Consider the following 16,404-nt stretch of genomic DNA (forward strand, 5'->3'; position numbering starts at 1 on the left):
AGAGACCTGTAGGCTGTAAAACTCCTCATTGACAATGTAGGGTTATCATCGGTAGATGGCGACATACCACTCCTCTGCCAGCGTACCATTGACTGCATGGCCAACACTCATCCATTATCCCTCCACCCTCCCATCCTCATTCGCGCTCTCTCCCCGTCCCATCTCAACTTTCTCTCTCCTCACTTACCCCCCCCCCCCCCCGCATTTATTCTCTCGCCGTTTATAATTCGGCAAAGAAACGTGCTGCATTGTTTGTTTGTTTTTTCATAAAAGTGAAACAAAGAAACTCAAATAAATGAAAATTTAAAAAATGCTAAATCAAAAACATAAATGAATGAGGCAATGGAATAGCCAATTTTTATTTCATTATAGTTTACATCGAATGGTCACCATCACAAAAAAAACACAATACACATTGGGGGATTTCTACTTCAGTGTTGACCTTTTGGTATTGGTGTTAGGTCACTGTTTACACGAGTATAACACCAAACGTAAAATGAAAATGGTTCTGACAAATCATTCACTAGGTGTTGAGCCATCAAATTGTGATCTGGTTTTATTTGTGTAAACTAAGAATAAGTTTTAAAGCTAAGGCATGCAATCCAAATTGTGCTTCTAACACCAAGTCCATCACCAACACCGGACTTGAAATTACCTACATGTATTCAACCAAGGATGGCACAGAAGGGAAACACTTCTCTAAGGATTTCAGTTTCATTGTCTCTCCCTTTGATCCCTACCTGATATATCATCCATGTTAATATGCTGAATTTAAGACTCTATAAATAATCATACATGTAACACATTAGTTTGTTGACCCTCCCCCCTGGCCCTATCACAAGAAATTCACAATAAAAATTGTATATTCTAATAAAATAATTGTCAAATAAGATTGCAATTTGGACAAAATGGAACCAGGAAAAATATATATATATTAAAAAATGAACTGTGCAACATCATCGAACATCAGTATCAAGGGTACGGCACAAATGCAAATTTTATTACATTTAGTGTACATATATATTGCAACATATACCCTGTATGAGGTAAAAACACACAACAAAACACAACAATTTCAGAAAGGAAACATTTCATGACCTACTAAATAGACAACTAGATATATTGCTTTCTAAAAAATGAAATAAACATAGGTATTTTTGTGACGTTCATAAAATATTATACACAAACATCTGTATGATTATTACTTAAATAATAAATGACTGCACAATTCATTAATGAATTGCCTAACAATTTCTTTAAAAAAAATGAATTTTCCCTTGAATGATATCAAAGAGTGTCACTGATAAACCTAACAAGGGTTGGAATCAGCATAACAAAACACAGATTCGCTTTTTTTTTCCCCTACATCCAGTGCATGCTGATAAAGTACTATTTTCATATCTGAGTTGTTGAAAACTCAACCATGTGCTGGGTCCTTGATTTGAAAAAGTGCTTTAGCGTATCTTTTACGTAGTATCTGCTATACTATTTCAATATGAGATTTCAAGCATACATTCTACATAAATGAAATGGTGATGAAATTATCAACAGTTGGGAAAACATCTATCTTTGCTAATGCAACATTTCAAGTAACATACTTTGTTTACACAAGTAAAATGGCAGATTTTTTGAAAGACAAGTAGAATTTCATGGTCACTATAGATAATATAGTAATAAGCTATGCCACCATGAAACATACATAAGATATCTCTGGGAAGCATTTCCAAAAACCAAATTGTTTTAAGTTGTAAGTTATGTTAATATAATACAACAGGTGTATACATCTTCCCTTGGGTGAAACAGGAAAACCCAGCTACTTATAGTAGTACATACATGTACGTGTACATGTAGGTTTTGTCCAATACCACATTATCATACAAATATAAGTATTTACTTTATACCATGGACCTATTCGTAATAGGTCCATGCTTTATACACACACACAGTCCACATATGAGCATAAAAACAATAAATAATAATAACAAAAGTCAATAAGTCAATGCATTTTTGCCAATCATAATTGATTCACCAAATTTAAGTTGCTACATATGAAGCCCTGAGAAAGGTGGTAGGCCCCCAAAATTTGGTAAGTAGATTATTATTATGAAATTGAAATAAACAGCTTTAAGAAAAACAATCTTGGTATTTTTCCTGATCAGGTAGATGTAATCACACCCAGATGAGTGAAAGCAGTAAGTGTGTGCCACGCCCACAACGCCTCTAGTTCAAGAAATGTTACAAATTTTATCATCATTATTTGGCTCTGGTCATGTAATTGCGCTTGAGTGGAATCAAGATGTGTTTTTCAGTGACCTTCGTATTGTTGCGTATTGAATGCTATGATTCAAAGTAGGCAATGAGTTTACCTGTTGACTACCGAGTCCTGAAATCCAAAATTTTGCACAGGGACAGAGCTGCCAACATTAACATTCCCCTTACACGTTTACTCGCAATCCAATCAATCAATAAGAAAACGGTTGAAACTCTGCAGTTTTTCACTTGACAAATCAGTCAATTTTCAGGTAGTCTCAATGACAAACAGGGGCCCGTTTCTCAACACATGGACAAGTTAGTCATATCTTAATCCACCAACCACGGAGTTAGTTCCAATCTTACTAAACCTGTTTCTCGAAAGGCTTCCTAACTAGAATACCTTGATATCGATACTATCGGTAAAAAGAGCAGACGAGGCATAGCCTTAGTCACAAAACAGCATAATTTTCAAAAAGAAAAATTATGACAAAATTGCAAATATTGTGATGAATTGGGAAATGAATCTTTTCAAATTAATAACACAGGTGAATTAAGTATCATACATACTTAGACCATGACGACTGGAGCATTCAATTGCAGAGAAAATTAAATTATGAATAATTCATTGCATGACTAAAAAATCACTTGTGGATGTTGAGATGGGTATACCCGGGATATCCAATTTTAATAGTTTACGAAAGTAAACCATTACGGTTTTCTTTGTAAAATGATGATAATTATACGGTTTTTTACAATTCCAAACGTCATCAAAATACAGTTTAACTAAACGTTTTTAATCATTGTTACCGAAACATACGATATTTGACAAATTATATGCATAAATTAGAGATAGAATTTATTCAACTGTTAATAGGGGTCTGAAAACAACAAATACGAGTTCAGTTATGGATGGCCTGACGTGGTACAATCTTTATCAATTAAATCATTTTACTATTTCAAAATGAATGGTTTTGTGGCGTTTTACCAACAGTTTTACAGTTTCTTTGTATTACAATTATCATTGAATGCATTAACCCACTTGTTTTGTGATGTAATTTCAACCTCTATGATTGATTACGTAAGATATTATGATTTTAAAATTTCTAGGCACTTTTGCATGTCATAGTCTATCCACATGATGCCACTACGTCATTAAGAAAGAAGTTATGACAGGTTCGGAGGTGTCATAAATATTTAGTGAGGTTGTTGTACCCGATCTTGGTAAAGAGGGCTTCGTGAAACGGTTAGCGGACAAGTAGCTCACTATCTCCGATTTAGTCAAGAAGTTAGACTTATGACGGTGTTGAGAAACGGGCCCCAGGGAAACAATCCCTGAAGGGATCAGATGGTCCAATATTAACCAATTGAGCACTAAGTCAGTAATTACATGGGCCAGAATCTGGAAAAGTAAGTATGTGTTTGACCGCTTAATATCACACATTACTAAATGCATGATGCTGAGCACATGTTGCTGACTAATCTCGCAAGATTAACTGATGGGAGTGATGTCGCAATTAAAGCACATCTTGCATGCATGTATTACGAAAAACACAAATCGTTGGCTTTCGTCAAGAATACATAACCATTAACCACCCAGTAATAAAATAACCAATGCATACCAGTAAATGCATACCAGTAAAGAATTCAACAAAAAAAAACATCCACTTGCCTAGTAAATGAGTTTGTTCATCTATCATCATATTTATCCTTGATCTCCTGCGGAATATCAACCCTGAGTGGAATAACAATGTAGTTCTCTGGTCCAAGATCGGTCTCAAAGTGGTAGTTTGGAGCCAAGTATTCTTTCTCCCCCTTCGCCCCTGCTTCGGTCAACGTATGTCCGTCACCCGAGAAGAGTTCTAAGATCCGTATCTCACAGTAGAGGAACAGTCTTGTCTCCCAGTCCTGCTGAGGCTGGGGAAGCTCTTTGAACTTCTGATAGCTCATGAAGGCCGGTGCCTGGTGATCTGCGATGGCATCGATGAAACGGACGTCAGACTTCTCTTCGAAATACTCAACCGATTTGGTGGTGATGATGTCCCAGTGGGCTTGGACGGCAGGCAATGCCTCGGGGTAGCAAGCACGGATGAATGACAGAAGACCTTCCCATGTTGCAGGAACGGTTGGAATTGATATCAGATTCCCATGACTGGATGAGGTAGACTTGAAAGATTCTTGGGTTGGAGTCAGTATGACTAGCCAGTAGCATGCCTTTTGTTTAAATAGCTAAAATGAAAATGAAATTAGAAAGAAGTGAGGTAGACTTGAATGAGATTTGAGTTAGGGTCAGTAAGAATAGCAATTGGCACACTTCTTGTTTATAAAAACAGAAATGAAAATGAAATAAGCAAGAGAAGATTAAAAAAGAACTTAATTTCAAGTGTTAAACTTGTTTCCCTTTTTATACTTCTGTAACAAATTCTATGTCACCTATTTACCAGTGACTTTATAATTTCAAAAGTAAAATAGTGTGTACAGTGTAGGAGATTTGTATTTGTTGATTCAATACAGTTTTTGAGAGGGTGATATAATGAGTCTGTTTCAGAATTAATCATTACCAGCTGAGAAGAGCTGCTAGAGTCAACAGTTCAGTTGGATTTAGCAATTAGCATGCAGTGACTATTCCCTAGCCATAGCCGTATCTTTCTGTACCTTTTTGTAATAAAAACAATCTTTCCACTTGATAGTGGTACATGTACATCAATCACAATTCTTTGATGATTTGTTACACAGAAATGTGCCATTTTAATCAATAATATGTGATGTAAGTTTACAGTGAGGGTACATGGCCATTTAGTGTCTGATATGTATTCAAATTTATTTGTACGGTTTACACTATGGGAAGTTTTTCCCTATGTAAAATATAATAACATAAGTACTATATTATCGCAGAGTATTAGAGTGTGCGAAGTTATCATTGTTAATGTTCACAATTGATCAGCGGCGTAACAGGGGTCGGTGGCCAGAGCCAAAAATTTCCCGGTCATATCATGGTATGAACAGGTGTAATGCAGGGCCAGATATTGCGTATTGGGCAGAATTTTTCTCTTTTTTAAGTTGCGAGCGAGCGAGCAAAAATTTTGACATTTTTTATACAAAAATCAAATTTTGTGATATCCAGAGAATAATATATTTCACCCTTCTCTCTTTCCATTCCTTTTCTTGTGGTCTGTATGCCACTGTGAACAGGATTCTTTGCGGCAGTAGCGTGAAGAGTAAAAAAAAAACAACAACGAAGGGTGCAGTATGGCACATGTGCTAAAAAAGCTGCTTAATATAAATCCCTAGCGAGCGAGAAAAAAATCACCTTTTCATGAGAATCTACCTTTATTCAGTAAAAACTCATATCCTTCAATTTTCCTTTGCTTTCCTTTCCTCCTCGTTTTTTTTGTTCTTGGTTGTAGTACTTTTGGGGGCCATGGCCCAACCCTACCATACCCATATACGACAGTGCGCTATGTGGTTGGGGATAACTTCTTGTTATCAAAACCATTTAAACCTCGCAGATGTCACTTATTTTTAATCAAATATCGCTGGTATATACAGAGTATAGCTTTTACACAACACATTTATTTAACCCAGTTGCGTAATGAACCAAATATTTTGAGGGGACACAACATAGCAATGTGGGAATATTTGTTAAAAGTCGCCAGCGAGCAAAGCGAGCTGGAAAAAATATTGCCTATTGAAATTAAATTCTAATTATATGATAGATATTTTATTCATCAAAATATACATTTCATTGTTTCCATTCATTTCATTATACATTGTCTCCTATAATTTCTTTTATTTCCTTTTGGGTGTGGAACCAAGACCCCCCGCCTGTACGCCAGTGATTGAACGTAAAGCTTAATGTAGGACGGGTCCCTATAGGGGGAAGTTATGGAGCCATTTGAAGGTTATAGATGAAGAGCACCTACTGCGTGGGGTCTGGGGCAAAGCCCCGGTAGCTTATTTGCATAAAATTTAGCAAGCTTATAGCATGCAATGTTGTATGCAGTCCATCTTTCTTCCCGCTCTTTATGTTCAATCCATGGCAGCCCAGTCGTGTTATAAAGTGTTTTTTTTTCTTGTCCCTTTTCTTCGTTTTCCAATTTAGCTTTTGACTAATTCCATTCTAACTTCATTTCCCACTATTGTTTGCCATTTTGTCATCTTTAAATTTATTTCCCATCATGCTTGCATTAAATAGGCCTATTTCGGAATGATTTGTTCTTTCTCAAATGTTCTTCTTTCGTTCCTTTTCCCGCTTTCCTTCCTTCCTTTTCCATTAAAAAAAATATTTTATCTTTGTTTTCTTTTCACTTTTCCCTTTCCTTTCCTCCTTTCCCTTTCCCCTTTCCTTTCCCCCTTTCCCTTTCTTTCTCCTTCCCTTTTCTCTTTTTCCCGTTTTTTTAATTTATTATTTTCCCGGTGAAATCTGCCAGGGGGGCAGCTTGCCCCCCTGCCTGTTACGCCACTGCAATTGATAGAGATTACCCATTAGTTTTAAAAACATAAATCAATAGGCTGATCGTGAAGGTTGGTGAGTTTTAATTTAACCCCCAGAACTGATGTTCTATTCAGGTCTACCCTTACCTGGCATTTAACTTCAAACTTAAGTTTCAGCTAGAAAATCTAGACAAGTCAAGACTAGAGTATACAGACTGACAGTGTGACACAACTGTAGTTTTAGTTTTCTTTTGTTTTGGTCCCCCTAAAAATTAGACAAAAAGCTTTGGTCTATGTTATATTGGTTGTTCCGCTGAACTCTGTTAGCTCCACTCACCAATTACAGAGACCGAAGTTCTAACTCGATATGTACAGGGACTCAATGGCCATATGTTTCAAGTTCAGATAAACTAGGGAAGTGAGAGTTGCGCGACAGCCGAAGTAAGTCACTGGTTTTTTTTCCTTTGAAGTTTATTTTTCCCGTCTTGGACTTGGTGCATTTCAGGCCAAAACGAAATCTTTATTTTGGTCAGTCCTTTTTATATATTTTCATTTTTGTGAAGACGAAAATCAATGAGCCCTGTCGGGGGATTTTGCATTGTTAACCCCTAATGGTGGCTGCACAATCCTGAGCCGTCTGTGTACAAGGAGAAATAAAAAAAAAATTATTTTAAAAAAATGTTTAAAAAACTCCTCGTCCTCGAAACAGACGGCTGCCGGCTGTCTACCTAAAAATTAATTAGACAGGAATAACCGTCGTTTCTGGGGATTTATTCAACAATTTCTGACATTTTACTATCATCCCCATTCACCCATGTATTACTATTGGTGAGTGAGCCAACACAGACACAGTACAGCGGAACAACCAAAATACAGAGACTGAACTCTGAAGTTTTTGGTCTAGGCCTAGGCCCTACCTAAAATTAAAATATGACCAGAGTAATTACCTTCATATGTATGTACTCTGGAAGAAATCCCAGCTTAAGAAGCATTGCATAGGGATCATGAATATGTTCAACCAATGCACCATGAACTGTATCAGGGCCAAATAAGAATACTGTCTTGCGACCAGGAACATCAGAGAGATTCACCGGGGGAGCGTCGGCGCCTCTTGTTGTGCAAATCCGCCCATACACTTGCAGATGATCACTCGGCCTCGGTGCATTGCTGGCAGTTTCAATTTGTCTTTTCGTCTGTAGATCAGAATTCGAGATCAAACCCCTGTCAATTTTAGTTCTCAGGAACCTTTCTAGATCACTAAGAGAAATTTGGCGTTTAAAAGAACGTATTTCTGCTTGAGATGCTGGCTTTCTGTCCATCATAGTTACCGTGCACCCCATTTCTGCTTTCCATACGTGCACGTACACACACAACACATCTACGGTACGCGCGGTACACAACAACTATCATCTCTATGAGGCTGTTCTCACTACGTTCCTAAAACTAGTTTACTGGGAACCGGTTCAGAAAGCCAGTTTGGAAGATCGCTTTGCTAGCGTTCTCACTTGATCACACGAAAGTGGTTTTCAAAATCACTTCAAGTATAGCGCTCTTGTTGCTATGGAAACGCTCTCAGTGGGGAGACACGTTTCGCGCGAAATTCGAAACCGCAGCATAGGCATTCTACACCTGTCGTGTGGAGTAGCGCGCTCAAAATGTGCGAAGATCGCTTCCCGAAGAACGGTTGTGTCCTCACCACTTTTCCGATGCGAAGCGATCTTGAAAACTACATCGCGAGGTGGTCTTCCAAACTGGTTTGGAAGAGCGCTTCCAAGAGCGCTTCGACCGTTCTCACTTAGCGTTAAACTAGTTTCCACTAAACTAGTTTCCACTAAACTAGTTTAAGGAACTGAGTGAGAACAGCCTCTATGATGAATTATCAGGTGACAAGGTCACATGATGACACAGAGTGATCTTCCGGATTACGGATACCACCATTACCTCAATAATGTTTGTTTGCCTTTCCTTTACCAACAAAAAATAAATAAATAAACTAAAATATGGTCGGTAGGTAAATTCTGTCTGATACTACTGAAATTTATAGTATATCATAAATACTCGGTCATATTGATGTATATACTCACAGTACTCAAGACCCCGTATTTTACACATTAATTGCTCTGGGAAGGTGCAAGGAGAAAAAAAAAATCGCTCGCGGAATATCGTGAATATTATATATTATATGTATTATATTTCATATTCAATAATCGGAAATTACCATCAATATATTTTGCTCATATTACCATGACACAAAATCTCTTTCAGGCAGAAACGTAAATTTTAGTGGTGAAAATATTTGTCTGTACCAAATTCCCCTTTAGACAATAGGTGGTTTCAAACCGCCTCGATCACAAGAATCCCCGTTAAATTACGAGAACTTTTTTAGGCTGAAAAATACCCATTAATTATTCCTGCATTCACACCGCCCTGAAACATACCCTTCGGGATAAGTTCCTGAAGTTACGAGCATGCGCAGTATGGTCTGATAAGCAGCAAGGCGCGAAATTCAAAATCACTAGCCCAGCAGCAACCCATGCACGGCGCCGCACCCAACGACACGCTGGGCTAAAAGTTCCCGTAATTTGCTTTCAGACCGCCAAAATACCCACGACCTTGGAAAAATCCCCGCGAAAGTTCTCGTAATTTCGCCAAGTACCTACTATTTATCGGGTATTTTCTTTCGGGGATATTACGCGTAGTTTGCTTTCAGACCGCCAAAATACCTGGTATTTTCTGATCGGGGTAAATTTCCCGATCAGAGAATACCTGGAACTGGCGAACTTCGAGGCGGTCTGAAACCACCTATAGTTGTCGTTTTTATTGCTTTACCTCCACCCCCTCCCGAAAATACGTTCCACAGCCCCTGATCCAACATGCTATATTGTTTCATGAAATTCGTACTTATGCGTTTTGTAATTTAGAGTATGGTTATTGTATGCTATTTTTTTTTTAAGATAGTGCCTTTTTCAAAAGACCCTTTTCCTCTCTGTGGTCCCACTTTAAATTTCACTCCACCGCCCCTAGCTGTTTACTAGTTAATTGTGTATCAATACAAAATCAAATTGATTTTCTTAAGTTGGCTTGATTACTATGATATTGCAATCTCTATAACATGTTTTCGCCAAAGGCAGTATTCAAAATCGACATAACTTTTCCATCTTTTGTTGTGACCTCACTGAAATAACACCTGTGCTAATTTAACACTAGCCTGGTATCTATATCGTTCCACACCAGAGGTGTTGAAACAAAACCGGATTGGTGTTAGGCTGACACCAATTTTGCATTTAAGCACTTTAGTGTTAAACCAAAATCGGTTTGATTATTAACTGGTGTTGTTTCAACGCTTCTCTGGTGTGGACCGATATAGATACCGGGCTGTTGTTAAATCAACACCGGTATTTTTGCAGTGTTATTGCAAAACCAAAAGGGAACCACCTGAATTTATAGGCATGAGACGGTTATTCATATATCTAGACATTTGTCGTTTTTATAAAGATACCGAAACGACTATAAGGTTTAACACTTTTAGGTATTGTTTTTAGCCCTTCTTCAAAAGATCCCTCCCAATTCGTCAGTAGCAAACCTGTTTACTTCCAACAATGTCAATTCACCCTTGAAATAATGTATCCCAGGTAACAAGCCAACGTTGGCTCCACGTTGGAAACTTGAAAGTCGTTGGACGTTGGGAAAACTTGATGGATTAACGTTGAATCGACGTTGGAAACTAGTTTGATGGAAAGATGATGGACAATCAACAATGACACGACGTTGGCAACGTTGGAAACTTGTTAGTCGGAGAGTTGTTGGACAGTCGACAATGTCACAACGTTGGAAACACGTTTGATTGGATAGTTGTTGAACAGCCAGCAAAGGCACAACGTTGGCAACGTTGGAAACTAGTTCGCTGGAAAGTTGTTGAACAACCGACAATGGCACAACGTTGACAAAGTTGGAAACTAGTTTGTTGGAGATTTGTTGGACGGTCGACAATGGCACAACGTTGGAGACTAGTAAGTTGGAGAGTTGTTGGACAGTCGACAATGTCACAACGTTGGAGACACGTTTGATTGGATAGTTGTTGACAGCCAGCAAAGACACAACGTTGGCAACGTTGGAAACTAGTTCGCTGGAAAGTTGTTGAACAATCAACAATGACACGACGTTGGCAACGTTGGAAACTTGTTAGTTGGAGAGTTGTTGGACAGTCGACAATGGCACAACGATGGAAATTAGTAGGTTGGAGATTAGTTGGATAGTCAACGATGACACAAGGTTGGCAACGTTGGAAACTAGTTCGATGGAAAGTTGTTGAACAACCAACTATGGCACAACGTTGTCAAAGCTAGAAACTAGTTCGATGGAGATTTGTTGGATAGTCGACGATGGCACAACGTTGGAAACTGGTAGATTGGAGATTAGTTAGATAGTATACAATGACACAACGTTGATAAAGCTGGAAACTAGTTAGATGGAAAGTTGTTGAACAACTGACACTGGCACAACGTTGGAAACTGGTAGATTGGAGATCAGTAGGATAGTCGACGATGACACAACGTTGGCAACGTTGGAAAGTTGTTGAACAACAGACAATGGCACAACATTGGAAACTAGTGTGTTGGAGATTTGTTGGACAGCCAACAACGTCACAACGTTGGAAACGCGTGTTTGATTGGATAGGTGTTGAACAGCCAACAAAGGCACAGCGTTGACTACGTCGGAAACTAGTTCGATGGAGAGTTGCTGAACAACCGACAAAGGAACAACGTTGGAAACTATTTTCTTGGAGATTTGTTGGACAGTCGACAATGGCACAACGTTGACAAAGTTGGAAACTAGTTTGATGGAGAGTTGTTGAACAACGGACAATGGCACAACGTGGACAGCGTAATTGGAATAGTTTATTGGACAGTTAACATTGACACAATGTTGGAAACTATAGTTTGTTGGATATTTGTTTGACAGTCAACATAATATCCCGGCATAATATACACAGTGTTGAGAACGTTAGAAACTGGTTCATTGGAGAATTGATAATTGATAAAGTTGGCGGAGTACAGCAAGTCTGCATATGCCGACTTAACCCAAGACAAGACAAGACTACTGGCATAATTTCCAATGGGGCCAAGGGGGGGTCGATCAAGTAATTAGTTTGCTTGTCTATCCATGTCACCCTTGGTATCCCCCAGCAATAAGGGGAAAAGAAATCGGGAGAGAAGGAAAATAATGGGAAGGGAAAGAGTAACTAAAACTAAGTCTAAGGGGAAAACAAAAATAAAGATGGGGTAGAATAGAGAGGCTGCATGCACCTGGGGATGCAAATGTGTCGATTAATATAGAAAATAAAAAAGAAAAACAAGAAAAAAAATGTAGTTCAAGACCAGAATTTCCAGAAACGCCCTCGTCGATCCTTTGCAGCTGGCAAGGCCTTTCACAGTAAGTACGAGATATGTCATAGGCCTACCGTCACATAACTAGAAGAAATTGAAGAAGGAAATACAAGCATCAAATGTGCCTATTTAAAAATACCATACTATTCTGATGCGCAGAATTAGTCGCGACGTCGGACTCCTTCTGTCATGTCTGTGTAGTCTGCTTCCTTCAATTTTGAACTTGAAGAATCTGGCAGAATTTGGACTGGATAGTGGATATAGATAAGTAAATTCCAGAATATCTAGTGATCTGGAACAGTACTTATAAGCTGTATATTTAGGACCTACAATCTACAGTTGAATTTTCTTTGCACTTGCAGATAATCGGTAACTGCAACCATTGATCCCCTCCGAAAGATCACGGAGTCAGCTTCTGTGTGCGTACAGTCCGACGCTAGTATATTCGTGTACCGTAAGTAGTAGTAAAGTAGTACTTAACACCAGTCACTGCACAGTATAACATACTAACTAACCTCGTAATTAGCTTGTGTGAGTGACTAATACTAACCTCGCAATACGTGTGAGTGGGAACGAGTATGCGATACCAATGGCAAGGCAACAGTCATTGGATGATTTTCAAAATTCAAGTACAGTGTTGAAATCTGGTGTTGGTGTAACCCAGAGAGCTCCGGCCCGCGTAGCGGGCCGGAGCCAGACGCTCAGTGTGCAATCGGGCATTCAGACGAGAGTTCCGTGAAGTTTGGTCTAAATCATTTTCATAATAAATAATTAAAACAGAAATTAAGCACTTACCACGATTGTATGGATGATAGTCTAACGAGTGGCAGTTTCCTGACATCGAGGCACAGACTGGAACCTCAAAAAACGATAAGTTCTGTCGCGGTGGCTCTCCTTCTTTCAGAATTCATAGCAAAATGGCCGTTCGAGAGGGTGTAGGGCGCATGCGCGAATTTGACAAAGTATATGCGCTAGTGCTATATACTAGCCTCGGTCTCGATCGGCCATTTTGTGTTGAATTCTGAAAGAGGAGAGCTACCGCGACAGAACTTATCGTTTTTTGAGGTTCCAGTCTGTGCCTCGATGTCAGGAAACTGCCACTCGTTAGACTATCATCCATACAATCGTGGTAAGTGCTTAATTTCTGTTTTAATTATTTATTATGAAAATGATTTAGACCAAACTTCACGGAACTCTCGTCTGAATGCCCGATTGCACACTGAGCGTCTGGGCTCCGGCCCGCTACGCGGGCCGGAGCTCTCTGGGTTAGTGTTGGTGTAACCCAGGCACCCAAGGGTTCATTACATGCCGCCGCGCACAGAAAAATCAAGCCATAGAAGTCGTGTGTTGTGGACCCAAGAAGTGAGATCCCAGCACGTGCGACCCACTAGTAAGAAATCCACTGCCAAACGCGGTTCGTGGTGCGAGGTTAGTATACTAATACTAACCTGGCAATACGTGTGAGTGTAACCCAGGGAGCTCCGGCCCGCTGCGCGGGCCGGAGCCCAGGGGCTTACCGTGTAATTCACCATACCCACGGTAGTAGCGTGAAGTATGGTCTAAATAATTATCCGAATAAATAGTTAAAACAGAAATTAAGCACTTACCACGATTATATGGATGAAGGTCTAACGAGTGGCAGCTTCCTGACATCGAGGCACAGACTGGAACCTAAAAAAACGAAAAGTTCTGTCGCGGTAGCTCTCCTCTTTCAGAATTCAAAACAAAATGGCCGATTGAGACCGAGACTAATAGCACTAGTGCATTAGTATACATCTCTATGATATAGACTTTGTCAAATTCGCGCATGCGCCCTACACCCTCGGTACCGGTCTCGAACGGCCATTTTGCTGAGCGGGCCGGAGCTCCCTGGGTTAGTGTTGGTGTTGTGACAACACCGTACTTGAATCAGGCTGGTGTTAAGATTGACCTCGGAAAATATGGTGTATTTCCGGCAGTTTGTGTTGAAGGCTGGTGTTGATTGTCATCTGCTGAACCCAACACTGCACTGTGGCTGCATGGTGTTGATGATCTACAAGCAATTTCCCCATTCAGCAACACCGACGTACCCCAGGGATTGGGAGAATCGTGATTTAAAGTTCAGTGTTGGTGTTGATGAACTGTAGCTTAATTACGAACAGGGGGCGAACACGACGAACCATCTCCGTAAAATTATCTTTTACATTTAAGATGAGAGCAAATCATTAGAGTTTTAATACATTTCAATGAAAAATAATATTACGCTTGGTGTTGGAGCTCAGTTCAGCAGCCCTTTCACGCTCTCAACACCGTACACCGTACTTGAAATCACCCAAATGACTTGCTACCTGGCATTCCTGCCTTATTTATTATACGCTGCCTTGAATTGACTTGGTCGGTCCTGCCTGGCCTAGCCTGGACCGAGTGTTTTCCAACTGCAGTCAAACCTGTAGTTGCTATGTGAGGCATGCTACACTTGACGCTGAAATATCATTTAATAGTTATGGCACGAGCGAGACTAGGCCATGGCCATGCATATTGAGATATCAGTTGACTTCTATCTTAATCAAAAAGAGGCACTCTTTAGTTACAGTAGGCAGTAGCTACGTTACTCTGAGTGAGGCCAAGTTACGCGACCTCCTTTTTTGATTTTGTAAATACTGAGAGACTGCAATTACACATGTGAGTTTTTGTGATGATTACTGACGTTGCAATTGGCATTGCATACCGAGTCATTAAACAATTGTAGACAGAAACAGAGATTGCAACTCGCAAGAAAATGTAATACATCTTAATTTTTATTACATATGCATATGTTTTTTTGGTATTAGTCTTGTTTGAGAAAAAGAGGATGTCAAAAAAGTTTGAATGCTACAAAGGCCTCAATAAATATCACACGTAATTATCTTGATTTCTCTTAATTATGTGAAGAGACTTGTAACAGAAAGAATGAAAAGAAATGAATAGCTGTAATAATAGTTGTAATGTTTTTTGATAGAATCATGAACAGATTACAGATGATGATGGCACAGTGTTGAAAACTGTTTGATGGAGATGGCGCATCGTTGGATTTGTTTAGAATTAGACCAACAAAGAATCAACGTTACAACAACATTTAACCGATATTAGACAAACATTGAATCAACGTTTACGCCAACGTTGGACTAACATTGGACTAAAGTTGAATCAACTTTCCATCAACATTGGACCAACATTATACCAACGTTGGATCAACGTCACCCAACGTTGGACCAACATTGGACCAACGCTGCCATACCTGCCTCATCTGGACAATGATTATGCACTCATGAATATTCATTACATCAGTAAATGACCAAAATTTTAGGTAATATTGCTATAATAATTAGAGTATTTATGTTTATTCAATATTTCCACCATGAAAAGTTTCAGAAAAGTATGTGGCTCCATTACCATATCATATATAATCAAAACATATTATTCTAAGTGAAATATTCAAGGTTAAGTGTGGAAAATGATATTAACTGTATTCTGCCAAGTATAGCAAAGTTGCTCTATATATAGGAGTCAATGACAGGATACAGTGGATAGGTGTAGGATGATAGGAATAGGATATAGGATTAGGATGTACATTGTAGGATTTTAGGATAGGATAAGACATATGATGATAAAGATTTGAGTGTAGAGTTGTAATGGTGGACTTCACCTTGAAACCAATTAATGTTTTGTTAATTACTGCCATACGTTGGAATAACGTTGGAGCAATGTTGGAGCAACGTTGTGACAACGTTGTAACAATGTTGGAGCAATGTTGCCAGACAACGTTGGAGCATTGTTGCTGGACAGCGTTGAACCAACGTTGTAAACATAGTTGGACTGACGATGTATGCAAGTGCACGTCCATCGCTGCTTCAACGTTGCCCATCAACGTTGCAGCAACGCTGTTATTGATGACTCAGCCGACATTATACCAACGTTGGAGCATTGATGGTGGACAACGTTGAACTGACGTTGGAAATGTTGTTGGTCTGACGATGTATGGACGTGCACTTCTATCGATGATACAACGTTGCTTACCAACGTTGTAGCAATGTTGTATTTGACTATTTAGCCAACATTGGATCAACGTTGCCAGACAACGTTGAAACATTGTTGCTGGACAACGTTGAACTAACGTTGGAAATGTTGTTGGTCTGACGATGTATGCGCGTGCACTTCTATCGATGATGCAACGTTGGCCTGCCAACGTTGAGGCAACGTTGGGAAAAAATTTCCCAACGTTGATCCAACGTTGGTCCAACGCTGTATTGTTACCTGGGATATGACCCATGCATATTGGTTGATATTTAACAACAAATTAGGGACTGACATTCTG

At 39.3% G+C, this 16,404-nt stretch overlaps 1 protein-coding gene across 1 annotated transcript; it reads right to left on the minus strand.

Annotated features, from left to right (window-relative positions):
* Positions 1 to 318: 318 nt before the first annotated feature.
* On the minus strand, positions 319 to 8,345 carry LOC129273196 (uncharacterized). Its single transcript, XM_054910232.2, has 2 exons — positions 7,632 to 8,345; positions 319 to 4,479 (listed from the first exon to the last, which is right to left on the minus strand). The coding sequence occupies exons 1-2, from the start codon at positions 8,022 to 8,024 to the stop codon at positions 3,940 to 3,942; spliced, it is 933 nt and encodes a 310-aa protein (XP_054766207.2). The 5' UTR covers positions 8,025 to 8,345; the 3' UTR covers positions 319 to 3,939.
* Positions 8,346 to 16,404: the final 8,059 nt, after the last annotated feature.

The sequence above is a fragment of the Lytechinus pictus genome, chromosome 2 (genome assembly GCF_037042905.1).
Source record: "Lytechinus pictus isolate F3 Inbred chromosome 2, Lp3.0, whole genome shotgun sequence".
NCBI lineage: Eukaryota > Metazoa > Echinodermata > Echinoidea > Temnopleuroida > Toxopneustidae > Lytechinus > Lytechinus pictus.

Coding starts and splice junctions, on each gene's coding strand:
- LOC129273196 (XM_054910232.2), bottom strand. CDS start 8,024: ATGGGGTGCACGGTAACTATGATGGACAGAAAGCCAGCATCTCAAGCA. Junction 4,480..7,631: donor CAGAGTACATACATATGAAG/GTAATTACTCTG, acceptor TTTTCATTTTAG/CTATTTAAACAAAAGGCATG.